The 19,116-nt window shown below is 40.6% G+C and overlaps 1 protein-coding gene across 1 annotated transcript in view; it reads right to left on the reverse strand.

Moving 5' to 3' along the window:
• Positions 1-19,116, reverse strand: part of crata (carnitine O-acetyltransferase a) — a 37,730-nt gene that overhangs the window by 10,881 nt on the left and 7,733 nt on the right. The window contains 10 exon segments of the mRNA XM_069919597.1: positions 2,867-2,989; positions 4,601-4,718; positions 10,437-10,481; positions 10,484-10,538; positions 11,414-11,592; positions 12,909-13,083; positions 14,209-14,371; positions 14,803-14,856; positions 16,417-16,535; positions 18,682-18,960. Coding sequence (XP_069775698.1) covers positions 2,867-2,989; positions 4,601-4,718; positions 10,437-10,481; positions 10,484-10,538; positions 11,414-11,592; positions 12,909-13,083; positions 14,209-14,371; positions 14,803-14,856; positions 16,417-16,535; positions 18,682-18,960 — 1,310 coding nt within the window.

Consider the following 19,116-nt stretch of genomic DNA (forward strand, 5'->3'; position numbering starts at 1 on the left):
GAAAGCTCTGATGACGCCATTTCCCCATGGCTGCCCCGCCAAGTGGTGATACAAGCGGGGTTGGTTTTCCATGAGGAATGTGCGTCGCTACAGTTTAATATTTGGAAAATTGCCCAGTTATTTCCGATTCACAACTAATCACCACATAGCCCATATTCAATCAGCAGCCATGTGACGGAAGGCATCTTCAACTGTACTATTATGTGGAATTCTTTGGCTTGGCTTCGTGGACGAAGATTTATGGAGGGGTAATGTCCACGTCAGCTGCAGGCTCGTTTGTGGCTGACAAGTCCGATGCGGGACAGGCAGACATGGTTGCAGCGGTTGCAGGGGAAAATTGGTGGGTTGGGGTTGGGTGTTGGGTTTTTCCTCCTTTGTCTTTTGTCAGTGAGGTGGGCTCTGCGGTCTTCTTCAAAGGAGATTCCTGCCCGCCGAACTGTGAGGCGCCAAGATGAACGGTTTGAGGCGATATCAGCCCACTGGCGGTGCTCAATGTGGCAGGCACCAAGAGATTTCTTTAGGCAGTCCTTGTACCTCTTCTTTGGTGCACCTCTGTCTCGGTGGCCAGTGGAGAGCTCGCCATATAACACGATCTTGGGAAGGCGATGGTCCTCCATTCTGGAGACGTGACCTACCCAACGCAGTTGGATCTTCAGCAGCGTGGATTCGATGCTGTCGGCCTCTGCCATCTTGAGTACTTCGATGTTGGTGATGAAGTCGCTCCAATGAATGTTGAGGATGGAGCGGAGACAGCGCTGGTGGAAGCGTTCTAGGAGCCGTAGGTGATGCCAGTAGAGGACCCATGATTCGGAGCCGAACAGGAGCGTGGGTATGACAACGGCTCTGAATACGCTAATCTTTGTGAGGTTTTTCAGTTGGTTGTTTTTCCAGACTTTTGTGTAGTCTTCCAAAGGCGCTATTTGCCTTGGCGAGTCTGTTCTCTATCTCGTTGTCGATCCTTGCATCCTATGAAATGGTGCAGCCGAGATAGGTAAACTGGTTGACCGTTTTGAGTTTTGTGTGCCCGATGGAGATGTTACACAAAACATGATGCAATCTGAATTCCAAAGGCAAGATAAGCCCATGTGATCATCTGATTTCAAGGCAACACTCTGACAAATGGCATCAAGTAGCCCTGGTAAAACAAATTAATGGGGGATCAAGGACAAAATCAAATCACAAAGGACAACGACGATGTGGTTGAATTTCTATCTCCTCTTATTTCCCAGAGTTGCACAACAGTCTTCGGCTCAACCAGTCCATGCTAACCAAGGAAGTCCTATTTGCTGGAGTTTGGCTCACATGCCTCTAAACGTTTCCTATCTAGGTGTGACCATTTGAACTGCTCCATCCTTCACAAGAGAGGGGAATGTGTTACAGAGTTGTGTTTTGTATTGGCCTATGTGTTGGTGGTTTTGTGTTGGAAAGTGACAGTTTGCCTGAGAGAGCCAAAGTGAAGGTGGACTGCTAAGAGAGTGGGAGACGGACTGGGCATGTGCAGAAAATGATCTAGAAATTTCTGGACTTGGAAGACAAACCACCACTGAAGTGGAAGGAGGCCCAAGCAGAGTCATTGTCTGGGAGGCAGTTTAGAATGTTGGGCATTTAAAAAGGGAGAACATTCCAAAGGCAGCCAGAAGGATCCGGACCAAGCCATTGTTCCTCTCTCTCTGCAAGCAACACAAGAAGACAGCTTCTCTCTCTCTCAAAGATCTTTTGGCTTCAGTTTACCAAACAAACTGAATTTTGTTTATGATCTTTGCTTCGGTTGAGATTGAAGTTTTGTGTCTAAGATTTTCCATTGGGCTGGTTAGAAATATAACTTAGACTTTAATTACACATGTTATATTTAGGCTGGGGAATTTATTAGTTTTACGCTTATAGAAATTTCCATAGTAACCAGTGGGGGGGGGGGGGGAAGGAGGGGGGGAATTTTGAATTAAAGTTTGAAGGTGAATTTTTGTTAATAAAGTAATTGTTCATCTTTACACCTGTGTGATATGCCTTCTTTGTGGTTGCTGGTTTGATCTTGTAACAACTGTAACTCAAAACGTGATGCAATCCATGGGCTGATACATGAAAATAATAGTGTTACAAAGTGCCAGAGACCTACAGAATGAAATATCTAACAAAACCTAACCACTTACCTTTGCAATACTGCACCACCAGGGTGCTCCACTGCCATCATTGTTGACGTGTCACTATTCACTAGGAATGTAATGGGTTGACACACAAAAAAAATGGGCACAGCTGCAAGTCAGAGGCTGAATATCCGCTAGCTTTTAAAACATTTTTAAGCAGCATATAGAATTCTGAGTTTTATAATTTGAGGCTTTGAATGCAATGCATGAGAACTCAAGAAAATTGTGTTCATTTTTTTTTTTACAAATTGTAAATTAGCAAGAGACTTGTATTTCTGGGCATCATTCAAGGATACTCTTTGTGGCTTGGGAAAGGGGCAGAGAAGATTCACTGGAATGGTAATGAGAGTTCAGTAATGTGGACTACAGAATCTTGGTTTGTTCTCCACAGAGCTGCAAAGGTTAAGGGAAGATTGTAAATATTTTTAAAAATTAGGAATTTTGATAGCTGTTTTTAGCAGGAAAGTCAATGGTAAGAAAATCAATAAGGGTACCAAAAACCAGAGGATAATAATATAACAAGTATTTTAAAAAAAAGATATGCAGCATGTTGCCATGATCTGGAATAAAATGTCTGAAAGGATGGTGGAAGCAGATTTTAGTGGTAAATTTTAAAGGGTATTTGAGAAGAACGAGGACAGGCATGATGAAACAAATGCTTTAATTCACCCTTGGATATACAAGGAACATTGATCACAGTAGATCAGAGGTGATGTTTCACACACCTGTAATAAGCCAGCTGCAAAGTGACCTGGATAAATGCATCTGGGCTCAACTTCTGGGATTTCACAAAATCTTTCCCAAAATGCTGGAACACAAAGCATTTTATATCCACATCACGCACCATCCTAGTGAGAAAAGAAAATGACCATCAACCTCATTGCCCTCAACATAACCCAGCATCCTCTCTAACCCCTCCAACAGTGTTCACCAATGTCAGAATGCAACTATATCTCCCAACTGCAGCAGCACTTCACTTGCAAGGCCAATTAATGCTATGGTAGGCTGTTCCAAATGTAGGGGACATTTTAAAAATTAGTTAATGGGAGAAAAAAATAGCAAAAAGAAACAGGATTTTTTTTCCTGATAATGAGATAGAATTACTAGAATGTTTGTACCTCAGTGATTTACCATCTATATCAATGATTTACATGTCAGCATCAAGTATAATGTCTCTACATTTGCTGATAATGAGCAAGGTGCGAAAAGCCCTCAGGAAAATGGAAGGAATGTAGACAGAACAAGTGAATGTGCAGAAAGCAGGTGCAGTATAATGTGGGAAAATGAAACATCAATCATTTTGGTTTGAAAACTGAAATATTTTTAAATGGTGAGAAACTGGGAAATAGTGATATTCAGAGGGATCTGGGGCCTCGTGCAAGGATGCAAGTACAGGAAAGCACATAATAGATTTGTCTTTACTGCAAAGAAGTTGGAAAAGTCTTCTGCACCTATACACTAGTTTCGTGGGTCTGTACCTGATGAACTTTGGTCTCCTTATCCAAGAGAAACTGCAACAAAGATGCAGTTGATTAATTCCTGGGAAAGAGAAGATCGAGGAGAATGGGTCTACAATTCCCTGCAATTTAGAAAGAGGTGACCTCATTGAATTGTACAAACTTCTTTGAAAAATTATCTTAATTGGTCAGATATTTTGTAAAAGACACACAGGATTAATACATGGGTGTATTTGGGTGGTGCGGGGTTAAGGGCCTGTTACTGTGCCCTTAAAAAAAAAATTAACTGCTGGAATTTGGGAAGTTATGCATCCATGGAATTCTGTACTTTAGAGGCCCCAATATGCTCCATAGTGATGACATTTAAGACTGATGCACTATCAAGTACTGAAAGAATAAAGAGACATGGGTGGAGAGTGGGAAAGTGCAATTGATGTAAAAGTTGAGTAATCTTATTGTAGATTAGCAGAATGAGAATGAAAGGTAATTTGTTTACTCCTGCTCTTTTTCCATAAGGTCTTTATTGCAATTGGACCAAATCCTGTTTTTACTAACCTGTGTATGTATTCCAGTAGGGGTTGTTGAATATCAGAAGGAGAAAGAAACACTGATAGAATTCTCCCCCCACCCTTACTCCACATATCCAAAAGCCAACTGTAGCATCATCACACCCCAAAGCCAAGCAGCCACTTTGGAGGCAAGATGAGGAAAAAAAAATTGGACTGTATACTGAGCTGGTTTATGAAGCTTGTTACAAGAATGATCGCAAGTGACAGTGTGCATCTTACAATGTTTCTGTCCAAATAACCAACTATTCGGTCTTGGAAATAATCATTATTTGGTTAAAATTCTCAAATTCTCTTCCTCAAGACTTTTCAGAATTGGACCAGTTCAAGAAAGCAGCCTTCCATCATTTTCAAGCACATCTAGAGGATGGAAAAATAAATGCTAACCTTGCCAGCGACATCCATAACCATACTAAGAACTAAAGAAAGCTCTCACATGTTGAGGTTCTGCTTTGCCTTCTCAATGTCCCTCTTGACATCAGGTGTGATACTGAAGCGGAGCTTCCGAGGCATGGGCAGTGGAATCATAGGAGAGCGAACCATTTCAGAGCTGTGGCTAGAATTTATAAAAGACACTAAGCATTCATCTCTGCAAGGTTTGTGGTATCTACATTGTAAATTCACCATTGTCAAGACAAGTATGTCATCTGATTGTACAAGTATCTTTGGCTTGGCTTCGCGGACGAAGATTTATGGAGGGGGTAAAAAGTCCACGTCAGCTGCAGGCTCGTTTGTGGCTGACCAGTCCGATGCGGGACAGGCAGACACGATTGCAGCGGTTGCAAGGGAAAATTGGTTGGTTGGGGTTGGGTGTTGGGTTTTTCCTCCTTTGCCTTTTGTCAGTGAGGTGGGCTCTGCGGTCTTCTTCAAAGGAGGCTGCTGCCCGCCAAACTGTGAGGCGCCAAGATGCACGGTTTGAGGCGTTATCAGCCCATTGGCGGTGGTCAATGTGGCAGGCACCAAGGTTGTACAAGTACAACCTGACAAAACAGCACTCTCCTGTCCTTGGTGCAAAACATGCAGGTGTACAACCAGACGACACGTAAAGACAAACAACACAAATGCGAGACAAGTATTTCATCTATACAAATAAATAGATTCATGAATACAAGAGTCACAGATGGTTAGTGTGAGCATTTCCTTTGGTTGTTCAGCATTCTCACTGCCCGTGGGAAGATGATGTTCCTTAGCCTGGTGGTGCTGGCTCTGATACTCCTATATCTCTTTCCTAATGGAAATCAGCTGAAAGATGTTGTTTGCAGGGTGGAAGGGGTCCTTAATGATTTTGCACATCCTCTTCAGACAACGATCTTGGTAGATCATTTTGATGGGAGTGATTTGGGGGGGGGGGGGGGGGGGGGGGGTTTGGAGAGAAAGAAGGGAGACTCCAGGGATCCTCTCTACCACTATTGGTTCTGTGGATTGACCTCCAATCCATTTCTATTAAGTTACCGTACCACGCTGTGATGCAGCCGACCAAACGTTCTCGAAAGAGCTCCTATAGAAGGTTGACAAAATGGTAGCCAGTAGCCTTGCCCGCTTCAGTCTTCTCAGGAAGTGCAGTCGTTGTTGCACCTTCTTGACAAGTGAGAAGATGTGTGTCCACAATAGGTCACTAGTTAAGTGAACTCCAAGGAATTAGGGCTCTCCACTCTCTACTAAGGAGTTGTTGATGTTTAGTAGAGGATAGCTATTCCTGGATCTCCTGAACTCCATGATCATCACCTTTGTCTTGTCCACGTTGAAACACGGGTTGTTACTCTTACGCTATTGCATAAGATTTTCCTCCTTTGTAGTGCAACTCGTTGTTGCTATGAGGCCAACTACTGTTGTGTTATCTGAAAACTTGACACTGTTGGAGCTTGATCTAGTGATTCAGTTGTGGGCCAGTAGCGTGATAGCGTGAACAGGAACGGGATGAGCACACAGCCTTGAGGTGTGACAGTGCTCAGCGTGACAGTACTTGACATTGTGTTATTGACCCATACGGACTGTGATCTGTAGAAAGTTACAGAGAAGGGTGTTGAGTCCCAGAGAGAGCTTCTCCACCAGCCTGAGGAACGATAATATTAAACGCTGAGTATTGAGCTCAGCTCCATCCAATCCTTCTCCAACCTTGCATATCCTTCTAATTCTCTTCCCCCTTACTTATCTACTTTTTAAAAAAAAACATTGTTTTTCTTTCAAATAATTTTGTTCCACGTTTGACTACCAGGTAGTGCATTTATTGGTAGTTGTCTTTTATTTTCGCTTTCTCCTCCTTTCTCTACATTGGTCTTATTGGATTCCTTCCAGCTTTGCCTTACAAAGGTAAAAGGACTCATCTTATACAAGACTCTCAGTTAACAGGCAAGGGAACCAAGGATTAAAACAGCATTTTGAACACAGATGTTTTAATTAAATCACAAAACAGCAGGAAGACAGTGAACAAGTACTGACTCTAAATTACACATTTCAAAAAGACTGAATTGTCTGCTTTCCCCTGTTTTTAGTGGGGACCTAGCTGCACACAAGTTAGCTGTGGCATTGACTATATGACAACAGCAACTACATTTTAAAAAAAAAACATTCTGTTGGCTGTACAGACCTTTGGGATGTCTTAAGATTAAACGAATACTGATAATCATTATATTATCTATAATCTCAGATATGGCACTGAAGTAAAACTGATAGTCCAGCACCCTTGGGATTGCAGACATGGAGTTTTTCCAAGTCTATTGGATATTACTCCTATTAGTAATCCAACACTTTAAATTCACTTTTAAGATATTGCTCAGTAGCATAATAAACTATTCCACAAATTTGGCAAGTTGAAAGATGGAAATGGACCCTGGTGAGTTTCGAGGGGACATGGAAAACGGAGCCTGATTTTGTTGATCTTCCAGAACAAGGAGATGCCCACAGTGAATGCTGCTGAACTCACTGAAGCTTGGCTCTGTGGGAAAGGACCAATCTAGGATCCTGCTGTACTTGCCTGTGAGGGCTCCCAAACACCGTGGGTGCATTGTTTAAGGAACCCACATATGAACGGGTTTGACACATTGTAAGAAAATATGTTCAATTGAGTTAATGGTGCAAGATCATAGGAAAAGGGATGTCCCATTGTATTTACTGTAAAGAATAAATAAAAGGCTTCTGTGAGTTTTAAGTGAGCACAGGAAGTAGAAACGCTGAGACAGATGCCAAACATACTACAAAAGGGCTGGATGGCTTGGAGTTTGTCAAATGTATTCAGGAAAGTTTTCTAAATTAATATATAGAGGTACCAATGAGAGAGGATGCAATATTTGATCTCCTATTAGGAAACCAGAGAGAAGTATGTGTAGGGAAACATTTTGGGATAAGGATAGGTCTGGTCCTCAAATTGAGATTCTAAATTGGAGAAAGGCCAATTTTGTGGAAATGAGAAAGGATGTAGGAAAACTGATTGGGATAAGTTGTTTTCTGCAAAGATGTGTTCAGTAAGCAGAAGGCCTTCAAGGTGAAATTTTGAGAGTGCAGAATTTTAATTAAACCACGAAGCAGCAGGAGACAGTGAACAAGTGCTGACTTTAAATTACACATTTCAAAAAGACTGAATTGTCTGCTTTCCCCTGTTTTTAATGGGGACCTAGCTGGATTAAAGGCAAAGTTAACAGGCATAGGGAATCTTGGTTTTCAAGGGATATTAGTGATCTGGTTAAGAAGAGAAGTGTATAGAAGGTATAGGCAACAAGGAGCAAATGAGGTACTATATAGAAAATGTAAGAAAATACTTAAGGAGGAAATTAGGTTGCTTTGACAGATAAAGTGAAGGTAAACTTGAAGGGTTTCTACAAGTATGATAACAGTGAAAAGGATAGTAAGGAACAAAATAGATCCACAAGATCAGAGTGGTCGTCTTATGGATGGAGCCTCATGAAATGGGAGAGATCTTAAACTTTTTTTTTGCATCAGTATTTACTCAGGAAACTGGTGTAGTGTAAAAGGAAGGAGGGGAAACAAGCAATAGTGGCATGGAACATATAGAGATTAATGAGGAGGAGGTGCTTGCTGCCTTACAGTGAATAAAGGTAGATAAATCACCCATTCTCTTGGACCTTGAGGGAGACTAGTTAGAAATTGCAGGGGCCCTGCCAGAAATATTTAAAATGTCCTTAGCCAAGGGTGAGGTGCCGGAGGATTGGAGATAGTTCATTTTGTTCTGTTGTTTAAAAAGGTTCCAAAAGTAAACCAGGAAATTACAGGCTGTTGAGCCTGACATCAATAGTAGGTAAATTATTGGAGGGTGTTCTGAGAGATCGGATTTACAAATATTTGGACAGACAAGGGCTGATGAAGGATAAATCAGCAAGGCTTTGTGCATGATAGGTCATGTTTAAATCAATCTTAAGAGTTTTCGAGGAGGTTACTAAGAAAGTAGATGCAAGGCTGTGGATGTTGACTACATAGACTTTAGTAAGGCCTTTGACAAGATCCCATATGGGAGGTTACTTCAGACATTGGCATCCATAGAGAGGTTGTAAACTGGATTAAAATTGGCTGAATGGGAGAAGACACAGAGTGTTAGTGGATGATTGTTCTCAGACTGGAGGGCTGTGCCTCAGGATCGGTGCTGGGACCATTGTTGTTTGTTGTCTATTATCAATGGTTTGGATGATAATGTGGTAAATTGAAACATCAAGTTTGCTGATGACACTAAAATTGAAGGGATCTGGACCAACAGAAAAAATGGAATTTAATTTAGTGTGAGGTATTGCACTTTGAAAGGACAATCAAGGTAGGACATACACAGTAAATGGTAGGGCACTGAGGAGTGTGGAGGAACAAAAGGATCTGGAAATTCAGATACATAATTCCCTGAAAATGGCGTCGCAGGTAGACAGAGTGGTGTAGAAAGCTTTTGGCATTTTGGCCTCCATAAATCAAAGTATTGAGTATAGGAGTTGGTATGTTATGTTGAGGTTGTACAAGATTTTGGTGAGGCCAAATTTGGAGTATTGTGTGTAATTCTGGTTGCTAAACTACTGGAAGGATATCAGTAAAATTGAAAGAGTGCAGAGAAGATTTACCAGGATTTTTCCAGGACTTCAGGAGTAGAGTCACAGGGAATGATTAAACAGGTTAGGACTTTATTCCTTGGAGCATAGAAGAAAGAGGGTTAGATTTGATAGAGGTTTACAAAATAATGAGGGGTATGGACAGAGTAATTTTGAGTAGGCTCTTTCCACAAGATTAGAAGAGATAAATAAGAGAGGAAATGGCTTTGGGGTGAAAGGGAAAGGTTTAGGGGGAAACCTCTTCACTCAGAGAGTGGTGGGAGTGTGAAACAAGCTGCCATCTGACTTGATACATGCAGGCTCAGTCTTAAGTTTTAAGAATAAATTCGATAGATACATGGATGGGAAAGGTCTGGAGGGTTATGGACTGGGTGCAGGTCACTGGGACTAGCAGAATAATATTTCAATTCAATTCAACTTTATTTATCATTCATACCATTCTCGCATGGTAGGATGAGATAGAGTTTCTCCAGGACCACGGAGCATATTTACATAGATACAAGTTAGGAAAGCAGTTAACACATTAAAATATTAAGGTATTAAGACATACACACTGAAAGTCCATGGCACACTATCTACATCTGTACTGGAGTGGCTTGTGGTGGGGGGGGGGGGGGGGGGGGGGGGGGGGAGCTGTTTCCCACTTTGGACGCAAGGCCCAAGTGCTTTGGTACCTACTGCTAGATGGTAGAAGGGAGAACAGTTTACATGTGGGATGTGTGGAGTCTTTCACAATCTTTATTGCTTCTGCCTACATCGAGTGCTAGGAAGAGGTTCCCCAATGATCTTTTCCTCTGACATCTCTATCCTTTGCAGGGTCTTATGGTGATACAGCTTCCAAGCCAGGGATTCATACAGGTGCATAGGATGCTCTCAATACATTTGGCACAGACTAGAAAGCCAAATGGCTTATTTTCTGTGCTTATAGTGTTCTATGGTTCTACATTAGAATTTTTGGACATTGGCACAGCAGATCAGAGTTACAAACAAATGGGTAGCTCTTTCAAAGAATGGCCTCCTTGTGTACTGCAAGGTTCTATAATATTAGTGGTCAGCATCTGCTCAGGCTCTGGTGGGGAGGGTAGAAAAACAAAAGGAACAAATGTAAAAAGGTGAGAGATCCATCCAATATCACTCCCACCCAAATACTGGAAAGTACCCATTCAGACCTGTTCCCTCATCATGTAGTCCCATCAACCAACCCCCACCTCACCTTCTTCCCAAATCGACTCTTACAATACTCAAAGACATGATCCAATAAAGCAACAATGGGAGGCCTTCTGACGATGAATGCTCATAGACCAAACCGCAAGATCCATCTTCTCCCACGATGAACTATAGAAAATCCCCAAAAAGAGAGTATAATTGTTAGAGGGATGCTCTTAATGTGTCAATGATGGAGATGATGAAATTAGCTAGTTTTTTTTGGCACTGGATTATTACAAAAAGGAGAAAAAAATCAGCAATAATTCCCTTTGAATCATGTTGAATGATCTCTGTGAGCTTGGCTGAATTTTGTTGAAGGCAGGATCAGCCTCATCAGGAGTACCTCTGTGGTGAAGAGAAGTGCCACAAATGGTATCAAGATTGAGGCTTCTGATTGTGGATCTCCAACCAGTACAAAATAGCAACAATCTTGAGTGTTTCCTCTCCCTTCCCCCCCCCCCAAAATGTATTGATACACCTGAAAACAGAGGGGCTGTTGATTATTGAACTGCAGGGAGACAAAGCAAATAACTGTGTGGAGTAGAAAAAGAGGAATAAATGAACAAGATTCCAAACAGGAGGGAAGAGGTCCTTTGGACCATCATCTGGAATCTTCCTCCCCTTCTCACCCCACAACTTTTCCCCCACCCAACCCTGAGGCTGGTGTTTCCATAGCAATTGAAGGATTCAGAAAACAATAAAAATACCTTGAAAGTGTGGGCAAAAAGCTTTAAAGCCCTTTAAAATAATTGGAAGGAAAATCATCCATAGAGCAGCTATAAAATTTAGTACGTGAGATGTACACTGCAAAAGACACGCCTCCCGCACACAGTTACAAACTGCTCACATACAAGTGCAGTCGCAGACCAATATGCTTATAGATACATGAGTGCATCCATACACATAACCTTCAAAAATAAACCAGTATGCGAATTATGTGAGGACAGACCTTGACCTGATGAATGCCTACCAGTCAGGTAACAGTCTGCCAGCCCCTCACACACCTGCAGGGTTTTGTCAAACCATCTGTTGCCACTATTCCACCGACTACCTCCGCCATGCAACATCTGTGCCGCAATGTGACTCATGTAGAGATCATCCGACACCTTTGGCACCGGAGCATCCAGGCAGATGGTGAAAATACTCCTTTGAATGCATTTCACAGACTCTTTGTTAACCTTGTCTGTAGAGGGCCAGAGGAAAACAGAAACAATTAACACAACTTTAAAATCCTGAGCAGCATGCATTGCAGAAAGTTAAATTTGATTATGCTAATAATGATCCAATGTATTCCATTACCATAAAATACAGATAATAAACTATCACTGGATTCAAATGCATAGGAGACTCAAGAGTTCCCAGTCATTTCAAATTCTTACACAACAGTGTAAGCACTGCTGCACGACCAACATTGACCCACCAAAGTGGAAAAAGTCATGCATTTCCAAGTCATGGTGGCATTTGATTTGTAAGGGAACTTGCAGGTGATGAGTTGGGTAGGTCTCATACACCTAGTCCCATTGGCTTTCTTAGCATTGAAAATGGTGAGTTTGAGAGGTGGCATCAAAGAATCCTTGGCAAGTTGCATGCACTACTGGCCCATCTACACCAAGCTTCTGACTGAAGTATTGTAACTGGCAGTGTCCCCTCCATTCTCTTCCTGATCCATATCAAACAAATTTCAAGTGTATGAGCATGCATGGACTTTGGATGAAAAATAGATCTGGATGGATCTCAGAGTTATATTCTGGAAATTTTTTTTTTTTTTTTTAAATACTTTTGAATTTGTATAGCCCCTTTGACAACCTCATATGCTCCAAAGATGTTTACATTCAATAACATGCTTTGAATTATAGTCACTGATGTGACAATGGAAATGAGCAATCAATGCTCAATGTCGTACTAGACAATCAGCACTTTTAAGTAGGTAAATGTGGACCAGGAAACAATCTCTTGCTTTTCTTTGAATGATGTAATAGATTTTTTTTAAACCATGAGAACAGGAGAGCTGCTTATGTCTAAGGACCAGATCCAATCATCACTCAGCATAATTATAATTTTTTTTTTTTAAATTGAGGCATGGCAATAATTCACATGTTGCAATGTAACTTACGCATTCAGAAAATGGGAATGCCCACTTTTAAAACGTCCTGGTTCCCAGATAAAACTGCCATTTGACTCTATTCAGATTCTCTTTAGCTTTACTTCTGAGTCTTCAACAATCTCTATCCGTATGTTTTCCTTATAAGCTTCTCGAGTTTTGTCCCCAGTTCAATCTCAGATACTTTATCCCTGGATCTCTGCCTCCCTTTCTCTCAGCAACATTCTCCACCACTTGTTTAATACTCACCTTTTCCTCAGTCTTCATCAATCTTATTACTCCTGGGTACTTTACTCACGAGTTGCCTCTCATTCTTTATCTCCCCAAATGTGATGCCTGTACAGGTGGGTGGGGTCAAGTTGCCCCTTTTCCTTATTCATCAATTTCTGGAGACCAACCTTTGATTAGTGTGTTGTATGCATGAGCCCAGCTGTTTCGATGGTCTGTTGTAAGGATCCCAATTGGCTCTTTGTTTGTTTGAAGTGAAGAATGCCAGATCTTCTCCAATTGCATGTAAAGCTGGTCCACAGTTAAGGGGCTGCCATCACTGTTGTAAACAAAGAGCTCAAAGAACTGCAAAATACAGATGGACATCATTAACTTAAGCTCAGAGAGTAGAACAAGCCAAGATTCAGTGCAATGACAAAATGGGTTTGAGTTGGCCTCAGCATCCCAATCTAGGGTAAAAAAAGGAGTCAGTATCTCCACTTCCGTTTACAAAGGAGTGACTTTTCCAATACCCCACTAGAATTGCACAGATGTGGACTTCACTGGCTGAGGGAAGAAAGAACAATTGAAGACAATGTCTGGTCCATTGCAAATATTGCAACAGCCAATTAGGCCAATGGTGACCTTAGTCTTTCTGCATGCATGCTAGTTTACTGATCAGTGATTATCTTAATTTCTGGGCCAATGAAGGAGGTTAAGCCATTGATGAATTAGCCAAGGATGGTAGCATCTCGGTGCCCTTATTGTAACAAGGATCCCTACCAATGACAAACATATTTTATGGAAATCAAAAAGCCACAGATGACAGAAATTTTAAAAAAAAACCAGAAAATACTGGAAATATCAGATGACGTTCTGATAAAGGGGCTACAATCTGAAATGTTAATGATTTTTTTAACAGGTGCTGCCTGCCCAGCTAAACTTTTCCAGCTTTTATCAGTTTTATATCGTCGTTTACACAAGTATCAAATCAATGAAGAGTTAGCCCAGTGATAAGTTTTACAGGGTTCCTTGATGCCACACTGAGTCATACGATACCCAATACCTCTGGCTTCTGGGATTTTCCATTTTGGCCATTTGAATCAAAGGCATAAAGGTCTGGAGACAAGTGGGCCAACAAAACCCAAATGAAGCATAATGATCAAGTTATTGAAAGCACTGCTGATAATATTTCCCATCAGTTCGCTGATGATTGACGGCAGACTGATGTGCTATTAAGTATTTATGACAAATGATAAAGATCAATGAAACTGGCCCGAATTTGTTCAGCGTTTTGGTGCTTTCTTGACCCACATCTGGGTTCATAATAAAAATAACAGAGATCGATTACTTTCATTTATGAACATCCAATATTATTTTATCATGGGGCAAGCAGAATACAAGGTGAATTAGACAATGGGATTGCAAGAGAAGAGAGGAGCATGGGTAAAGAGAAAGGAAAATCCTTTAGAAACGGCTACAGAAACCTACCTGGAAGTTGTGCACAATTGTTATGTGGGTGGGTTTTTTAGTCAGGGAATAGTTGACAAAAGAATCACTTTTAGAACCTGGGATCCTGCAGGATGATAGAATCTGGTAGTACTGGTTCATGCAGAGTGGGCTCCTTCCCAGACTCTCCACAGGAAGGGTCTCACTGAGAACAGGAACAAGAGGAAAGCCTTTATTTATTAAATATTAGGTACAAGACAGTGTGGTGTGGTAAGAACTTCAAATTCTTATGCTGGTTTCAAAGTCTTTTCTAACCGCACTCCTTTTTAAACACTGAAATGCCTACAGCCTCATAATTTTTGCACCCCAGACTCTAAATTCCTCTACTATTGATAACATACCTTGTCTCATCTGTATGCTTTTCCAGCTCCTTCTGCTCTTTTAAAATGCTTCTTAAATCCTGCCTGTCAGTCCTCTCAATATCTCTACTTGTAGCTTAGTGTCAATTTTAAAATCTGATTTAAGGTTGGGTGAAACCTTTGAAATATTTTACTAGGAAAAAGGAAATTAATATTCTCCATTGTCTTTTTTTCCAGTTTTCCTCAGGACAATGATGAAGTAACATTTTGCACTTACTTGTCAATCATGGATTTAAAATCCAATACACCAGCAATCAATTTGGCAGCAAATCTGGAAGAGACCATAGGCAGAGATTGAAACCAAATATCAACTAACAACTAATTTTATTCACTAATGTTTTATATTGAATGAAGTGACCAGCTAAAAGTATTTTTATTTCATGATCTCAGGATATCTCAAAGCACTCCATAACTAAGTTGGTACTTTTCATTGTTGTAATTCTGGAAATGTGTGCCTAACAAGGTGATAACCTAAAATACAATAATAACCAGATAATGTTTCTGATTAATTTGATTGAATAATAAACATTTATTAATGTATAAAATATTGGCTAGGGCACCTTATTGAAATGTAACCCAAGAGGATTGTTTGGATGATGAGAGCTTTAATTCCTTACCCAGAAGATCTATAACTAGGGACACATTGAGACGTTGGGGGTTGGTCATTAAATTTCTTCACACAAGAATGATGAGAATCGTTGGAACTCTCTGCTGAGAGAGTGCCTGCGGCAGGATAATTACTGGGTGTAATCAAGGCTGAAATAATTAATTTTGCATTGTTGAGGAGGTGAATGGCCAACAAGACTCAAGGGATCAATCTTCTTCCACTACTTACTTTCCTCAGATTCCAGGGTTCTCCCTGATGTTGTTCAAAGCAATGCTCCAGGATCTTTCTTTTATTCATTCAATCAGAGGATGTGGATATCACAGACAGTGTTTCTAATTAGTTATTGTCAACCTTATTTCCAAGTCTGAAGCCAGTACAGGCAAGGATGGCAGATTTCCTGGGCCCAAAAAATAAGTGAATCTAATGGGTTCTTTACAATAACCCAACGTAACTAATAATACTCAGATTAGTTGCTTACTTCCTTATTTAATACTCAAAATTTAAATTTCCTAGCTATTTAAGTGGGATTTAAACTTGAGTGCATTAATGATCCAGACCTTTGGGTGTGTTCCAGTAACTTAACCATCAAATTACTTCATCCAGTCTTGTCCTTTGGGCCCAAGCTCAACCAGGATCTAGTATCAAGTGAACATCAGAGAATGGGGTGCAAGCAGAGGAAGTTATGTGCTACATCCAGTCTGTAACATAGTTCCGCAACTCTCCTGGATACCACATACTGCTCACAAAACAGTTGCTCCTATTAAGGAGATAGGGCTAGCTTGGGGACTTCCAGCCAACCCCCACAACCTCAATTGGTTTTACAGGAAAATTGGCAAATCAATATAATGCAAGACACAACTTTTTCATTATATACAGGAAATCTCATAAATCCTTATGGGATCATGAGCAATCCTGTTCCCATCATTTACATGAAAAGAGACTGTGCTAATCAGCATTGCTGTCATACCCTTTTTAACTGATACACACTTCAATTCAAATATTTGACACACGCCAAATCCCATTCTGACTCTCATTATTGGCTCTCATTCTGGGCATAGCTCATATAAAAAATTCTCTCTCCATCAAATGGCTTCTTCATGACCTCCTCTATAGGTCCAAAAAGAAACATGCATCCCCCCCCCCCCCCCCCCCCCCCCAGAGTAAGTCACTAATAGTAGCAAACCTGACCTGAAAGCAATTACAAATCCATTGGCACACCATTACCTGAGCTGTCCTTGACGATCTCGGTAATCCTGTTTTGGCAACACTACACCAGGACTGGAATGAATTACAACAGGAAGCCTGTATTCCAGGTAGGCTGTCCTCAGCCACCACTCAGAAAGCTAAACATGAAAGAAATGAGAAAGTAACTGTGAAGAGCTATTGTTAAATTTAAATGTATTTTTTTTTTTATTTGATTTTTTTTAAAAAGTAACCTATAAGAGCCATTGCTCATGTGTGTAATCTAGATTCAAATGGAGTTATGTTTTCTATCCCTTGCCCAAATTTTATAAGACCAGTTGTAGTCCCACCTTCCCCCCACCTTCAACAGATTCTAGTCCTTCAGTCAGAGTAGCACTGTATTTTTCACCCCATTTAAAACATTCAAATTGTTCTACATGTGCCAATGTAGATGTGCTTGACATCAGGAGACAAGAATTGATTCGCTGTATTCGATTAATTTTAGATCAGTGGGGATCAGGCTCATATAATTGAAGGATAGAAATTTGCAGAGTTACAAATGACAAAAATTAAAAAGTGGACAGTTCTTTCAAAGGGTTAGCGTAGACCGAACAGATTGCAAGATTCTACACATTTAGAGAGAAAAAAAAAATCAGTAATTTTTATGGCATCAAATTTTTCCAAATAATTTTCACCCTTTGATTGACCAATTCAAGGACATTTTGTTGGCAAAATTGGTGTAAATCTCTGTAGCAGCATAAAGGTGAAACTGGTCCCTAAACTGGCCAAACACAGTTAAATTGTAAAAGGATTGGTGAGGGAGCAAGAATAAGGAAACATTAAAAAAAACTTGTAAAACAAGATTTGATGTACATAGCATGCAATTTAAAAAAATATACAAATTAGCGACAGGAGTCAGTCCTCAACTCCTCAAATCTCAACTCTGCTTTTTAGTCTATTTGCAACAACGTTGCACCCCTCACACTTCTTTGTTTAACCTAGCTCTGCCTTTAAAAAATATACAAAGACTCCTCTTCTATTATTTTAGAGGACAAGCATAGATTAAATCATGAGATAAATATTCCTCTTTTCACTGCCTTAAATGGGAAACACTTTTAATATTTATTTTAAGTAGTGATATGTCGTATTTTCACTCACGATCCTTTATCCGGAACCCTTGGGGGACAATGTGTTCTGAATTTCGTATTTTTCCGGATTTCGGAAAGCCCACCCAAATTGTGCTGCCGTATCCACCCCCATCCCCTTCCAGTCCCCCGGCCGCCAGTCCCTCAGCCGCCTCCCCTGGCCGCCGGTCCCCACTTGCCAGATTTTGGAGCTTTACGGATTTTAGATGTCCGGATAAAGGGTCGTGTACCTGTACCACACACATGCATGTAATGCCCAGAAAATGATAAATTGTGTAAAAATATTTTCATACAACGCGCACACACGTATATGCGCAGGTGCAGTATTCCAAATTCTGACTGCCAAGAGCAATTTGCATTTTAATGGAACATTAGACAAAGCACATACCAGTAGCTGCCACAGTTAATCTCCAATTAACATCCCCCTGAGGTATCAATCGCCCATTATATAGATGATATCCTGCTTTGGAGAGAAATCAATTAAATAGATCGACGACAGGCTTCAGAGTTGAGCAGGGTTTTAATTCTAATGTTGTCTCAAATCAGAGGCACTTGATATATTAATCTTCTCCCTCAGGGATGGGTCCAGGCAATTAACATTGATAATGTGCAGTGCCTTAGCCAGAATGTCCTATTTATAGGAATAGCATAGCACTCAAGTACAAAGAAATATTCTCAAAATCAAAATTTCCCATGCCTGCTATGTATTGTGCACTATTACATTCCCATGCTCGCTATAAATTGTGACTTTCCCACGGCCACTATAAATTGTGCCCATTCTTTCATTGCCGCTATTATATTCTCATGCTTGCTATAATATTCTCATGCTTGCTATAAATTGTTGCTGCATCTTTCCCACAGCCGCTATAAATTGTGTGCGTTCTTTCAATGCCACTATTATATTCCCTTGTCAGCTATAAATTTCCAGCTCAACTTGCCTGCTATTAAATGTGCATGTTCTTTTAACATGTAAAAATATTATTGAATTATATGTGCAAAATACGATATTACCCTTGGTTCTCCCACAAGAGGAAATATTCTACAGGTACTCGCATTCACTTTGTCAATTCCTCTCAGAATCATGAATGTTTCATTCTCACTCTACTCATCTCAATTTGATTAGTGCAAAAAAAAAATGATGCCCATAAAACTGTAATCATACCCAATTTTCGGTCTTCCTCGCTCTTCTTTCCAAGCTTGCTTGAAGTCTTTCTCCTACTCCACCCTTTTGAGCAAATTCCTTCACAATATGTTTAGTATTTTCCAACTCCTCTTTACTGACAATGGGCTCCAAAGTCAATAAGTAACGTTCAATAGTTTGTTGGAGAGGAGGAACAGGCAGGCGAGGCAAAGAATTTTGATGGGCAAGATATCGTCCAGGTAGCTTTATAGGAGCAATGGGCCTCACCAAACATCCAGACCGCCGTGAGGTAGAGTTAAGCTAGGTAACAAAACAAGGTAATGAACAGATAACAATTAACCCAAATAATTTCCAGGTATGTAACTCCTTTAATGTGATAAGATATCCCGAGGCATTCAAAGAAGATGATTAAAAGAAACATGACAGACATCAGGACAGATGACTAAAATCAGAGAT

Source organism: Narcine bancroftii, chromosome 1 (genome assembly GCF_036971445.1).
Source record: "Narcine bancroftii isolate sNarBan1 chromosome 1, sNarBan1.hap1, whole genome shotgun sequence".
Classification (NCBI taxonomy): Eukaryota; Metazoa; Chordata; class Chondrichthyes; order Torpediniformes; family Narcinidae; genus Narcine; species Narcine bancroftii.